The sequence below is a fragment of the Solanum verrucosum genome, unplaced genomic scaffold, assembly GCF_900185275.1.
Source record: "Solanum verrucosum unplaced genomic scaffold, falcon-dt-bn FXZP01000102.1, whole genome shotgun sequence".
Taxonomy (NCBI): Eukaryota; Viridiplantae; Streptophyta; class Magnoliopsida; order Solanales; family Solanaceae; genus Solanum; species Solanum verrucosum.
In genome coordinates, this window is record NW_026019930.1 from 2,427,201 (window position 1) to 2,441,466 (window position 14,266).

Here is a 14,266-nt window from a genome sequence, read left to right on the forward strand (position 1 = left end):
AATAATATTTTCATTTTGCAAGAATGTTGATGTTTATATTTGAATAATATCAGGGATATTTGTAAAAACGAATTTTCAGTAGTACATTAAAATAGGATGACAAAAGGAGAAATTACATAATATAAGAGAAATAATTTATGTTCAATCAATATTTTTATTAAAAAAAATTGTCAGAGTGATCAATTGCAAAAAGAAGATAAAATTTCATTCTAAAAGTTTCCATATAGAATAGTCTAGTCAATACATGAACTAGTGGAATTAATTAGCCTTAAGAATTTTCTTAGGTGTTAAATGTGAATTCTTGGAATATTTGTGCCAAAATTTCTGCGTCTTGTTTTTCTATTTTGGTTGGCAGCATAAAGCGGAGTTTTGACTATCAAAAGTTGTGGTAGAGTGGTAAGTACTCATCCATCCTTATAGTTGGAGGTCAGAGATTCCGATCTTGAATATAAATCACCTTTGATAGGAGCATTTTTTACTTTACCTCAAAAATAAAATTTTCTAACGAAAATTTAAATTAGTTAGACCCAAAAGTGAATATCGATCGGAAGCAGGGTGGAAAATAAAAAAAAAAAAGTGGAATTCTGTAATATTCCACAAGCCCCTTTATTTCCAGCTAACTCTCATCACTGCGTTCTGAAAGAACTTGGTCAAATAAATAAGGAACGTTATATTTTAGTAAAAGAAAATTGCAACTTATGCTACATCCGTTTTGTTTTATATGTCTTAGCTGAATTCAAAGTTATCAATTACCAAGTATCTCATTTTGCTATCGTTCTTTATTGATGCGAAAGACAAGATATCCATGATCTAGAGTCGTTTTTGTTTCAAAAGAACGCATGTCCCACACATGACGGCAAATTTAGTATTCCTTAGAACTTTTCACCACCGCGGTTCGTTAGTCACCCGCAAGCACATGAGGGAGACGCAAGGAGGGGGACCAAAGAACCCCCCGCCCACAACTTGAATGACTACCAATTTTAAGAAAGCATGAAAGATTTTTAAATTTTATAGTTTTAAATAAAAATTAAATGTGTATAATATATGAAATGTTCTTTCACATTTTGTGTTATTATACATGCTATGTGGGATATAAGGACTAAAAAGTTACTGAACGTAGAAAATAACATTTTCATAAAATATACAAAATAAGTAATTATGAAACATGAATTGAAATTAGCCCATCGTCGTTGTACTAATTCGTCTCTCTGTGTTGTTTATGTTGTTAAAACTTTTTCATTTTTTCCACTTCTTTTTACTAGTCAAATTGAGACTACTACATATATTCTGTTCCCATTGTCAATGTTTTTTTATTTAAATTTCTCTAAAGAAAAGAAAAACAGAACTTACTGTGCGTTTTCCAATGACAAATGCCAACCCATCTCTATTTTATCGTCCTTTTTCTATATTTGAAGAGTAAAATAGAGAATATCCTCTCAAACCCATTTTTATATTACTCTCTATTCTCTATTTATAGAGATGTGAATAGTAGTTTTCCAAATTTGGAGAACTACTATTCACACTCTCTATTTTATTTTATTATTATTTCTATTATTTTGCAATGAACATATTATTTTACATATAATCCCATTCATTAAATATTTAATATTCGTAATTCTTTTTAAATGTTATATAATATTTTAAAAAATATATTAAATAATATATACTATTTTCATCCCGAATTAATAATATGTTAATTTATTTTTTCAATTTTCTCCACTAATATAATTTAAAAATCTCCGATTTGAATAAATTTTAGCTAGACATGAAAAAATTAAGGAAAAAAATGCTCATTTTTAACTCCGTAATGCATTAATAGAGCATTTACAGGAGCAATATAATAATCTTGAAAGTTGAGTATTTATGTAATTGTATTTCATTAATGATTTCACTTTTATTTGAACTGTCCATTAATTTGTATATTGTTTAATATTTACTTACAATTTATGTTATCTAAAAATTTAAAATAAAATATAAAATTATATTTTATTTTAAATAAATAATTTGAAAAATTAAAATATTATATCACATGAAAATTATATAAAATGATTATTTGGGGAAAAAGAAGAATGATATATATTACTTATGAAATAAGAAAATAAGAATGAAATAGAAAAAAAAATATAATATTTAGGAGAGAGAAAAAGATTCCTTTCTAACGAGTAAAATAAAAAATTGGATTGAAATTGATTATATATAAAAAATAGAGAACGAGTAAAATAGAGTAAAGGGTTGGAGATGCCCTAAGTCCTAGTGAAATAAAATAAATGTCAAAAAAGAAGAATTCACACAGCGTAATTGTACCTCTACCATTTTAGTAAATTTTTTCGAACTGTTAGCAGAGGGGATGAAGAGTTTTCTCACATCTCCATTCAGAGGCATTACCGATGATTTTCGAGGAAGAGCTTCATGTTACAAGCACGATTGGATTGCTGGATTCGCGTATTATTTGTTAACATTCTCCTAAATTCCATTTTATTTTCAAATGTTATTCACAAAATGACGTTTGAGCATGTTTCATTTTTCTATACAGGATATTGGCTCCAACTACGTATATATTTTTTGCATCTGCTCTTCCAGTAATTGCCTTTGGAGAACAATTGAGCAGAGATACAGGTTATTTTTTCGTAACATTTTGAACTTCATTAATCAACAAAATTCATTAATACTATAGTCTTGTGTCTTAATTTAGATGGGAGCGTAAGCACAGTAGAAACATTGGCCTCAACAGCTATTTGTGGTATTATACACTCCATATTCGGCGGTCAGCCTCTTTTAATATTAGGAGTTGCTGAACCAACTATTATTATGTACACTTACATGTACAAATTTGCTAAAGGGAGACAAGAATTGGGACAGAGTCTTTACTTGGCGTGGGCTGGATGGTATCTGTGTTTTAACATTTTTATCGAAAAGTCACTTGAGATGAAGAAATATAATTCCTACTTATTGTGATGTGTTATTACTCTGCAGGGTTTGTGTATGGACAGCACTCTTGTTGGTTCTTCTAGCAATATTTAACGCGTGCTACATTATTAATCGATTTACAAGGATAGCTGGGGAGACATTTGGGATGCTCATTTCTCTGCTTTTTATTCAAGAGGCAATTAAGGTAACTGCAGGTGAAATTCAGCTCTTTGTAATATCTGATTGATACTAGTATCAAGTCTTAACGAGTGTCAAATTTAGCTTATGAAAATATAACTTGAGGTAGCATTTTTAATGTGATTTTGTAGGGGTTAATGAGTGAGTTCAAAGTTCCGAAAGCTGAGGACTCAAGTTTAGAGAAATATCAATTCCAGTGGCTCTATATAAACGGGTTACTTGGAGTTATATTTTCCTTTGGCCTTCTTTACACATCATTGAAAAGCAGAAAAGCTAGGTCATGGTGGTATGGAACAGGTGTATAATTAGTGATATAATTTTCTTACACTGTCGATGTATATAATATAAATCTTTTCATGAAGTTGTATGTATGTAGTGACTATTGACTAACTAATATTACTTTATTTTCTCATTAAATCAGGCTGGTTCAGAAGCTTTGTTGCTGATTATGGTGTTCCTTTAATGGTTCTTGTGTGGTCAGCACTCTCATATGGAGTGCCGAGTGAAGTTCCATCTGGAGTTCCCAGAAGGCTCTTTAGTCCCCTTCCTTGGGAATCTGCATCTTCACATCACTGGACTGTAATCAAGGTGTGTTGATTTGTGAACGGATCGATGGATTATGTTTCTGTTGGTTATTGAAAAATCTTGAAATTGGACACATAATCTCAATTGCAGGATATGGGGAAGGTTCCTCCGACATACATCGTTGCTGCCTTAATTCCAGCTCTAATGATTGCTGGACTTTATTTCTTTGATCACACTGTTGCTTCACAGATGGCACAACAAAGTGAATTCAATCTTAAGAATCCTTCTGCTTATCATCATGACATCTTGCTCTTAGCATTTATGGTATTCATCAATAGCTAATTTCTTGTATTGTTTTTCATTTTCATCACTGGTGTGATAACCGAAGAGTATCTAATTACATGAATGGTATTTGCATAGACTTTGCTTTGTGGTTTGATTGGTGTGCCTCCTTCAAATGGCGTCCTGCCTCAGTCACCTATGCATACAAAAAGCTTGGCTGTTCTCAAGAGACAGGTAGGTAGTATTACTGGCTAGAAATTCTAATAAATGATTGTCATATATGCTGGTGATTTTGTTGATGCTACTCTTTTGAATCCATTAAAACTTTATGCAATGTGAACCAGCTGATTCGGAGGAAGATGGTTAAAAGTGCCAAGGAGAGTATAAAGCAAAAGGCTAGCAACTCCGAAATCTATGGAAATATGCAAGCAGTTTTCATAGAGATTGATAGTTCTTCTGATGTAAGTTTCCACCTCTTATCAGTTCAGTTCTTGCTGCCTAGCTATAGCTTTTGGCATCGCGTATATCATTCTCAATTTCATTTGTCAAATAATGTTTCAGTTCACAGTAATGTTTATCTTAGTTCATACAGGTGTTGATGACATGTAGATCGATGAATATTAAGCTTTGTACGAATTAATGATTTGTGTCCTATTGCAGAACACAGTAGCTAAAGAGTTGGAACACCTAAAAGAGGCAGTAATGAAAAGTACTGAAAACAAAAATGGAGGAACAACAGAGGTCGCATTTGATCCAGAGAAACACATAGATGTTTACTTGCCTGTCCGAGTGAATGAACAAAGAGTGAGCAATCTATTACAGTCGCTACTAGTAGCAGCATCAGTTTTTGCTATGCCAGTGATAAAGAAGATACCAACTTCAGTTCTTTGGGGATATTTTGCTTATATGGCTATTGACAGCCTGCCTGGAAATCAACTTTGGGAAAGATTATTGCTTCTTTTCATCACCCCTGGAAGGAGATTTAAGTAAGTCCGCGTTTCAAATACTTTAGGAAATAATGAAGTTTTTTCTTTCACTAGCAAAGTAAGACGTAACTATCTGATGTCATACGTACAGCGTACTTGACAAAGGATTTAAGTTATATACATTAACAGTACTTCTGCGGTTTAACTTGTTACAGCAAGTTTTCGTTCTGTTTTCTAAGGTACATATCAGACTTGATATGAAAAGTTACCATGATGACGTTAAAAACTTATACTGTCAGTGCATAGAACTTTAACCCGTTTCCTTCTTTAACTAACTTGAGTGACCATGTTGGCAGGGTTCTTGAAGGGGTGCATGCATCTTTTGTGGAGTCAGTGCCATTCAGATACATTGCAATTTTCACAATTTTCCAGTTTGTATACTTGTTGTTGTGCTTTGGAGTCACTTGGATCCCCATAGTTGGAATTCTCTTCCCCTTGCCATTTTTTCTTCTCTTAAGCATAAGACAACATTTACTCCCCAAGCTGTTCCAGCCTCATCATTTGAGAGAGCTAGATGCAGCTGAGTATGAGGAAATTGTTGGTGCCTCTCAACGTTTACGCAGCTTCTCTTCTAAGGTATGATCCCCAAAAGTTTAATGTATGGTCAATTTTTCGATTTTCCTTTCAAGTATATCAACTTATTATATTGTGAACTATCAAATACTTAATTTTGTATCAGGAAAAGGAAGCACCTACTAATGGAACTCATGAGGAAGGTGAAGTAGACATTTGTAATGCTGAGATACTAGATGAACTTACAACCAGTAGAGGGGAATTTAAGGTAACGTCCACTGGTACTTTGAGAATCAGTTCCTTCAACATAACTTATTAGTTTACAGTCAAAGCAAGAGTTGATTTCTCAGACAGCCACTGATCAACTATAGTTATTATAACAGAAAGTCACTTTCTTTATTGAAAAAGATCGGAATTAAGAAAAAGAGTGACTTCCTGAGGTAATAACTACTACTCATATTAGTTGAGCGACCATTTGAGAAATCAACCTTTTTGAAATTGTAGTGCACAGAGTTGGTGAAAATTTGAGAAAACACCTATATCTAAAACATTGCCATTTGCATAAAATCTGCCTAGAGAATTTGAAGTATTGACATTCTACTTTTGCAGGTTCATGCAACAAGAGACACAATTTGAGTAGTTAATCAGCTGGGTGTCTTGAATTTTTGCTCATGCACATTCTTTCCAAATGGAAATTATCGAGACAATTCACAACACCAAAAAAGATCTTTAGCGATAATTAATTAACAATAATAATTTAATTGCCGCTAAATATGTATTTTTAGTGACATTTAGTACTCTTTGTAAATGTCCCTAAAGTGACATTTGATCCAATAACAATTGAATGATGAAGGAACACATACTATGTTGAACCAAGAAAGGTTCTTTCATTTAATTATTCGAAAATTTTGTATAAATACATGTAAAATACAACAATATATAATGTAAAAGCACATCATTTGAACTCTTTTTCTTCTATGACATTAAAAAAAAAAAAAAAAAAAAACAACATGAACACATCAACTATAACACGTATTACAAGGAACAGCTTCACAATATTCCGTCATGCATAAAACTTAAGTTCTATAAATAAAAAGACCTATGGAAGGTGGGGATTGCGAACTCCTACCAATCTCACATCATCGACCACAGGACCACACAACGAACCCGAATTATCACTCTTCATATGATAATACGTGCTCAAAAACCTCACTCTTGTGCGTGGTGAAATTGCGGTGAACCTAAGCCTAGCCCTCTTGAATCCACCTTTACCTTTAGATTCATAAGGAAATTGCATAGTAATTTTTCCAGCAAATGCCTCAACAAGCATGGATCCTTCACAAGAGTTGCTAGCATCACCAATTGAGAAAAGCAAATCATATATTTTTCCTGGTCTTGTCCTCACAACTTGTGCTAGGGCACTCTCTCTTCCGGCCACGAGCTCGACGGCTCGTTTGCCCTCGGGCACGTGGAAGTGTTCAGAATCGATGTATTTTACTGCTTTGAGAGATTCAATCATCCATCCAAGTAAAGGAGAATGATCATCTTCAATGTTGGGAGGAATTAGAACACCCCATGTTGTGTTAGGGAAAATGTATGGACCCTCCTCAAAGTTACCATTCTTCAACATGTTGCCTGCATGAATTTTTATATCATCAGTATGTTAGTAGTAATTTGACAAAATCATATAGTCGAAGTGTAATTTCTGTCTTCTTTTATTAGACTTTAGACTATTCTATATCATAGTCCTAGTAAATACAAATATATGTCACGTGCTCCTCCAATTGTAAAATTTGGGAAATGTGTACTAAGATTCATTTGCTTGTGAAGATTCAAAAACTTATCTTATCATAATTATTAATCAATTCACTACTTAATTACTCATTTGTTATACTCCCTCTGTTCATTTTTACTGTTCACTGTTTTAAAAATAGATTTTCTAAAATTTACTTTGTCACTTTTAACATATCAAGAAGAGATGCTTATTTTCTTTTTTCATGTTCTACCCTAGTTTTTTTTTTTTTTTTTTAATGATTGTGGTGTCCAGGCCAGCTTTTACGCACCTCGACTAATTCCATGGGATACATGACACCTCCCACCAGCAACATATATCGGATAACTCTATCGACCAAGGCTAGGATAGATGGAAAAACTTACCTAGTGTTTTTTTTCTATCTCCACTCAGAATTTCCAATCATTTTATTGACTACTAGATCTTAAGTATTTATTTTCTAAAATCTTATTTATAAACATCAATTAATAAAGACAGTGTGATAAAATAGTTAATGTCACTCAATTAATATAATAAGTAAAATGAACGAAGAAAGTATATTGCTATTATATATATGACAATAATATCATTTTAGATATAGTCCAAATAATATATTTTGGGTGGTGTATTACTATTAGAGGTATGAAGTAGTAAGATTTTGTTATGCGAATTCAAATTTTAGTACTTACCTCTAGGTCTTTTGGGTGTTTTCAAAGCCTTAAGAGCGACGAAATCAATAAGCGGGCCACAAGCCGGGTCCTTCTCTACAGCTGGATTATGAATCACAATATCAATTTCATCCGCCTCAGCCAAAAATCCCCATGAATACGAATCCCATCCTTCAGAACTGTACATCGTCTGCAATGGCAGTATTCCCCAATCATTCGGCTCAGAATTAGGGGAAACGGAAACATTCAATTTCTCTTCTTGCGCACAAGTTCTAGCAAAGACAAATGAAATTGAGTAGAAAACTCCTTTTATCACTTTCACTTTGGTCTTAATAGATGCGTCTTCACCCAGCCTAACTGCGTAATCTCCTTGCGGCACTGGAAGAAGCATGTCGCCTTGTGTTTGGCCTGATTTTATGTATTCGACGTAACCTGAGATTTCCCAGTTGGGGATTGCGTGACGGTCTACTACTTTTGTGCCTTTCATTTGCCATGGTTTTGGACCTAGCTCGAAGTTGCCGTTTGACAATAATCCTGATCAAATTACAAACAAGAATAGGGATTAGTATCATTGGAAAAAAATAAATTTACTTTGCGTCTCTTTTCCTTTTTTGGGAGGCAAATAATTTAAATTTGATCGAAAATTTGCGCATGAAATCTTTAATTTTTTGAAATGAAATTTATATATTTGTAAACTACGTAAAAAGTACTATAAGTCACAATAATTGATCAAAATATTTAAAAATCTATAAAAAAAATTACGATCAAAGATAGACTTGTTTGAGTTTCGAAATCCAAAAAATGTCATATATAATAGGATGGAGACATACATATATTCAAAATATCATTAGTTTAACGAGCGCGTTAGATCAATAAGAGTCGTAAAATGGATTCATCAGTTGTTCATTATTGATTTGACATAGATATTAAAAAGCAGTAAATTATAAGATAATTTTATCAAATCATCCTTATTAAATATAAATCATTTGAATAGTGAAAAGTGAAGAGTATTTAATAGCAAAGGTAAAATAGATGCAAAATAGTAAATTATTCATTAATTTTGTTTACTGGACAAATATTATTAAATATTTTAAAATAATATAATGGACAAGTAAAATAAAGATCGACGGAGTAGGTTTTTTTTAAACTAGGTGGGAAAAAGAGCATAGCATGTTGGTTGGCGGTGCCATCACATATTCTCTTCTGCAATTATCACATGCATGGATAAATAAATAAATGAAGTCCCCCTCTATCTCTACATCGCATTGCTATTTGCTTTAGGGGAGAAAAATGAAATAATTTTTTACAATTTGGTACAGTTAATTTTGGGGTATTGAATGACATACCAAAATGGTGCCGGGAGATCGGGGACATGGCTGGATCATTCTATCACTTAAACGAATTTTAAAAAAATATTACTCGCTTTGTTTCAATTTATGTGATGTAACAGTTTGAATTTCAAGAGTCAAACCACGTTAATTTTGATCATGAAATTTTAAAATAGAAGTTACATATTTTGAAACTACATAAAATGTATTACAAGTCATAGTAATCGATAATTCAAAACATTAAAAAGATATATATAAAAATTATGACCAAAAAAGATTTTATTTTCATAATTCATAATTGGAGAATGATAGTAATATAATGTTAATAAGTGGCAAACTTTATGATTTTACTAATTTTCCTCTTGCTCATATAATTACCAGTATTTGCCTCTTCACACTAGCCAGTAATATTCATTTTTTTTTTTTGGCTATTTAACCATAATGAATATTCTCATAGATCAGATTTTACTGAACGCTATAGCATGCATGACGAAAACGAATATAAAAAAATGATTAATTTTCATAATATAAACCATATATAAGAAGTTTTAATATCATAAATGTGTGCCAAATGAAACATAAAATATTATTGATTTGATGAAAACATAAAATGAAAACTGTGATCGCTTGATCGAGAAGTTGAAGAATAGTAGAAAGTAGTTACCATCCTTTTGAGATGAATTAGTAACAGTGGCAAAGAGCAGCATCAACAATATGGCTGCCTTCTTCATTTTTTATGTTATTGAGAGTGTGTCTGTGTGTGACGAAATTCACAAGCGCTCAACTGGCTTTTATGAATTTCTCTTCATCAAATTGCCCCTAACTGAGAAGTTAATTACAAAAACTGCCACCATTTCTCTTTTTAGCTAAAGTTTTGACAACGAAGCAAAGGTGCACGTGCAATCCTCGTGCTGATCGAGGGGACAAAGATTTAGAAAAACTTACTTAAATACTAAAAATAAAAAAATTATTACTAATAATATAAAATTGATTTTGTAATTCACTTATAATTTTTTGACATAATACATAATCATGACCCTTAACTTAGCTTCAACAGACAACTATGTCCTTCAACTTTGAATGTGCACAAGTAGACACTTAAACTTGTAAAAAAATGAACAAGTAGACACACATGTCTTACATGATTAATATGTAGGATGCCATGTAAGACACAAAATTGTCATGTAGGACAAATGTGTCCAGTTGTTCAATTTTATACAAGTTTAAGTGCATACTTGTGCACATCCAAAGTTAAAAGATCATAGTTGTCAGCTGATGCAAAGTCAAGAGTCATGGTTATGTATTATATCTAATTTTTTTAATGTTCTTTATATAAGAGGTTTTTTTTTTAATTTTTACACATAAAAGATCTTAGAAAAATTATTTTCTTTTATTCAATTTATAAGTAACCAAAGAAAAGAGATCTTTAATTCATCGTAAAATAAATAAACCTAAGCGACATTGCCTAATCATACCCTATGGGCAGAGAGTCCCGGTCAAGATTTTGAAGACTATGGATGGGTACACTTTTTTAAAAAAATTATTGGTTGGAGTATTGGAGATGGGTCATGGGTTAAATATTTTTAATGTATACATACATAATTTAAAATTCATTTATTATTATATATAAGTATTATAATATGTATATATGGAGTCTAGAAAAGTGAGTAAGCATCTTAATTAATTAATTGCCTTGTTTTGGTGGCTCTATGAAAGCCACCATGTTCCTACACACATGGAAAATTTTAAATTATGTCGAATTATTGTGTTTTACTCTTTTGTTTAAAGCATTAAAAAAATTTAAGCATATGATCTTCTTCCATCTGTTATCCTCAAAGTCTTCATGTTCTATGAATTATAGTCAATGCAAAGGTCGTATATGGTAAAGGTTTGCATGTTCTACGTATTTTTCTATTTTAATTTATTTATCTCATTTTAATTTGACATAACATTTTAAAAAATAAATAAAATTTTCAAATTTTATGATCATAAATTAAAATTATTATTTAATCCGTGATCTTAGAAAGTATAGTGCTGGCTTTGCCTCAAAGTAACCTTGTCATCTCACTGATTCATCTGAAATAAACTATAAATATTTATGAATTTATAAATCATTTCATAAAGATAAACAAATATTGTGATATTTTAAACATAAAAGTTTTTTACATATTGAATTGAAGGGAGTACAAAGTTCTAACTTGTAATGCAACCAATTAATTTAAAGAACCCACTGCCACTTGTTTAAATTGTAAACGTTAATTTGACCTGGAAATTGACTAATAGCGTTGAATCGCTCACATAGAACACCCAATATTCTACGTTTATTTTCTCGTCTTTTTTTATTTTTAAAACAAATCATCTTGAAAAACCAGAAGCACAAAGTTTATCTTCAACTTCAATAAATATACAAATAATCTCAAAAACACTAAAATTACAAAATTTATCTCAGATCTCAACAAATATATAAATAATCTCAAAACAATCAAAATTACAAAATTTATCTCCGATTTCAACAAATGTACAAATTATCTTAGAAACACCCAAAATTATAAATTTTGTGTTTAAATTTGAGAAAACATTGGTTGCATCAGAAAAAATGGAGTCTTGAAATAGGTTGGGAGCAGGGCTTCACGATCCATGTGTTAACGAGGCCAATTTATCCCTAAAGAGTATCAAACTCTCCCATGTATTTTAGAAAGGGAGAATTTGAACTGTGTCATGTTCTTGTTAAAGAGAGTCAAGCTTTCATTCAGGTCTATTAACTTTTTTCTTGAATTTGTTTGAATCTGACATAACAGCCCTTTATAGGATCTGTCTTCTCATAATCGATTTTTATTATTATGATTCAGTTTATGTTCTCTTCCGTTGCAGTGCTTGTCAGCTACTGAATCAAAAAATCAATTATTTACCCGATCGCCCGAATCAAAAAATGAATTATTTATTCAACCGCCCTTTACTAGGCTATGAGCTAAATATATATTTGTTACCCTTTATTATTTTTAGTGTCAATTTAATAAAATAACTAAATTTAAAATATATTAATTCTATATTTTTAAATTAAAATTATAATGTTCGAAAAGTATAAAAAAAATATTATACTAATATAAGTGAAATGTGACAAGTATTTGAGACGGGGAGTAAGGGATAGATTTATAATTATATTGTTTTTATTTGAGACTAAATTATAGTAACCAAAGTATAAAAAAGATTAATATCAACAGAAATTAAAAAAAATATAAGAATGGTTATTTATTTTCTCTTTTAATTAAGCTAAATTTATTAGTACTGCTCCACTAACAATTAGAAATATTAATATGAGAACATGGAAATGAATTGATTATGAGAATATTAGAATTATTCATGTGTATATATTTTTTTTGGCAGAATACATTCACGTCCCATGCGTTTTATCTCAAGTACAACATATTTTTATTGATCATCTAACCATTGGGATAATATATTTCCATCAGATATTTTCAGTTTAAATTTTCAATATTTTTTTTTTGCATGTGCTTAAGGGTTTATTATATTGATAAGTTAACTATTTAAATTATATCAGCTTCTTCAATTATACACATTAGCCTTAACATATCTTAAAATTCAGGTCTGCTCCAATTGAAGTTGTGTATAAATAAAGGAACTGACTTATTTTATGTAATTAACTTATTTACAAATTAGACGCTTGAAATAGCGTAGGTCAATACACAAAACGCCTAGTAATTCATATTTACGGCTAGGAATACTAGGGCATCTAATCTCATTCGTTTTCCTAATTACTTTTGTCGCTCAATGACATTCCAACATAGTACTTTTGCCGTTAATGTTCTTTCCAACCTCTATGCATTTCACCGCACCACTAGAAATTCCCTATGCCCCTGTCGGAGTCTAGTTTGGTAGTGTCATCACAAGAGAGTACTTTCACCGTTGATGTTCTTTCCAATCTCTACGTATTTAATTCACCGCGTCACCAGAAATTTCATCTGCCCCTACTGGCCTTCAATTTGATAGTTTTCACCACCTGTTCAAAATTAACTCTCGAAATTCGAAGCGGACTTAAAAAGCACGTTCAAAAGCTTTTTCAGCTTTTGAGACGAAAGTCATGTCTAATAGAAACAGTTTATCATCATGTGTTCACGTGCATAATTGAAATCAATTATAGTTCGATGATCTAAATAAAATCAACTGGTAAATTTAAAGTGCTATCAATACATTTTTTTCTATATAATTCATCTGTCTCATTTTATTTTATGTGATAGCATTTCAACTAAATGTGATAAAAATTATATATAAAAAAAAAAAAAAAACATGAGAGCTTAATTTACAACCGACGAAGTTAGCTGAAGATGTTAGCACATGGTTGTGGCAGGATAATGTTGGGTGGTTGAATATTGTCCAAGATCTTATAGTAATCTTCAATTCAAGAAATGACAATGTTGTAAAAATAACCATAAAATCATACTATATAAACAAATTAACAGATTGTGAAAAAAACAGAATAACGTGATAGTAGGCAATTGGGAATATAAGACATTGAAGATCTGGTACTGAAAAGCAATCCCATGTGGAACTCAGTGCATCCTTAATTTATTTGTCTTTTTCATTCAAAGGGCTTTTGGCAGCTCCTTAGTGGTCGGTTCATCCACAATAATTCGAAAATGTTTAATGACAAGAACATGCAATTAAGTCATGATGAATGGACAATGAAGCAAGGTTGCAACATGCATATGTACAATGTAAGTAATTAATCTTCTTAATTTGTATGGTATGGGGTATGGGATGTAGGGTCATCACTTCCGTTTAGTTTAACTGAACTTATTATTTTCCACTCGAATTAGGTATCTTTAATCATCAGATAAAGAGGAGAGAGGCAATGGAGATTCCAGAGAAAGGGGAGAGAGAGGAATGTAATTATAGCTAGAAGTAAGTTGCGAATGATAATTAATACTCTCTTCATTCCATATTAATTGAATTGTTGAGATATTTTTCATTTTTTAAATTAATTTAATTGTTCAGTTTTCAAAACTACATTTAGAGTGTTCTTCCAATTTTACCCTTCATTAGTTAGTATTGAAATTAATGATTAATTAA

The 14,266-nt window shown here is 31.2% G+C and overlaps 3 protein-coding genes across 3 annotated transcripts in view; 2 read left to right on the forward strand and 1 right to left on the reverse strand.

The window, feature by feature from the left end:
- The first annotated feature begins 2,759 nt into the window (after nucleotides 1-2,759).
- On the forward strand, nucleotides 2,760-6,047 carry LOC125831723 (boron transporter 4-like). Its single transcript, XM_049510913.1, has 11 exons — nucleotides 2,760-2,885; nucleotides 2,974-3,112; nucleotides 3,237-3,402; nucleotides 3,527-3,693; nucleotides 3,781-3,954; nucleotides 4,051-4,146; nucleotides 4,257-4,373; nucleotides 4,573-4,898; nucleotides 5,195-5,474; nucleotides 5,578-5,679; nucleotides 6,021-6,047. The coding sequence occupies exons 1-11, from the start codon at nucleotides 2,809-2,811 to the stop codon at nucleotides 6,045-6,047; spliced, it is 1,671 nt and encodes a 556-aa protein (XP_049366870.1). The 5' UTR covers nucleotides 2,760-2,808.
- Nucleotides 5,743-14,266, forward strand: part of LOC125832706 (uncharacterized protein At2g34160-like) — a 96,205-nt gene continuing 87,681 nt past the window's right edge. The window contains exon 1 of the mRNA XM_049511931.1: nucleotides 5,743-5,753. The gene's annotated coding sequence lies outside the window, so the exon portion shown is untranslated. The remainder of the gene's footprint in view (nucleotides 5,754-14,266) is intronic.
- LOC125832342 (uncharacterized) lies at nucleotides 6,267-9,943 on the reverse strand. Its single transcript, XM_049511487.1, has 3 exons — nucleotides 9,843-9,943; nucleotides 7,872-8,384; nucleotides 6,267-7,046 (listed from the first exon to the last, which is right to left on the reverse strand). Exons 1-3 carry the CDS (start codon nucleotides 9,907-9,909, stop codon nucleotides 6,511-6,513), a joined length of 1,116 nt encoding a protein of 371 aa, XP_049367444.1. The 5' UTR covers nucleotides 9,910-9,943; the 3' UTR covers nucleotides 6,267-6,510.

Excerpts from the sequence above, each read along its gene's own strand:
- LOC125832342 (XM_049511487.1), bottom strand. The coding sequence starts at position 9,909 with ATGAAGAAGGCAGCCATATTGTTGATGCTGCTCTTTGCCACTGTTACT. Across the intron at positions 8,385-9,842 it reads TAATTCATCTCAAAAGGATG|GATTATTGTCAAACGGCAAC; the intron begins GTAACTACTTTC and ends TAATTTGATCAG. Across the intron at positions 7,047-7,871 it reads AACACCCAAAAGACCTAGAG|GCAACATGTTGAAGAATGGT; the intron begins GTAAGTACTAAA and ends AAATTCATGCAG.
- LOC125831723 (XM_049510913.1), top strand. The coding sequence starts at position 2,809 with ATGTACACTTACATGTACAAATTTGCTAAAGGGAGACAAGAATTGGGA. Across the intron at positions 2,886-2,973 it reads TACTTGGCGTGGGCTGGATG|GGTTTGTGTATGGACAGCAC; the intron begins GTATCTGTGTTT and ends ATTACTCTGCAG. Across the intron at positions 4,899-5,194 it reads ACCCCTGGAAGGAGATTTAA|GGTTCTTGAAGGGGTGCATG; the intron begins GTAAGTCCGCGT and ends CCATGTTGGCAG.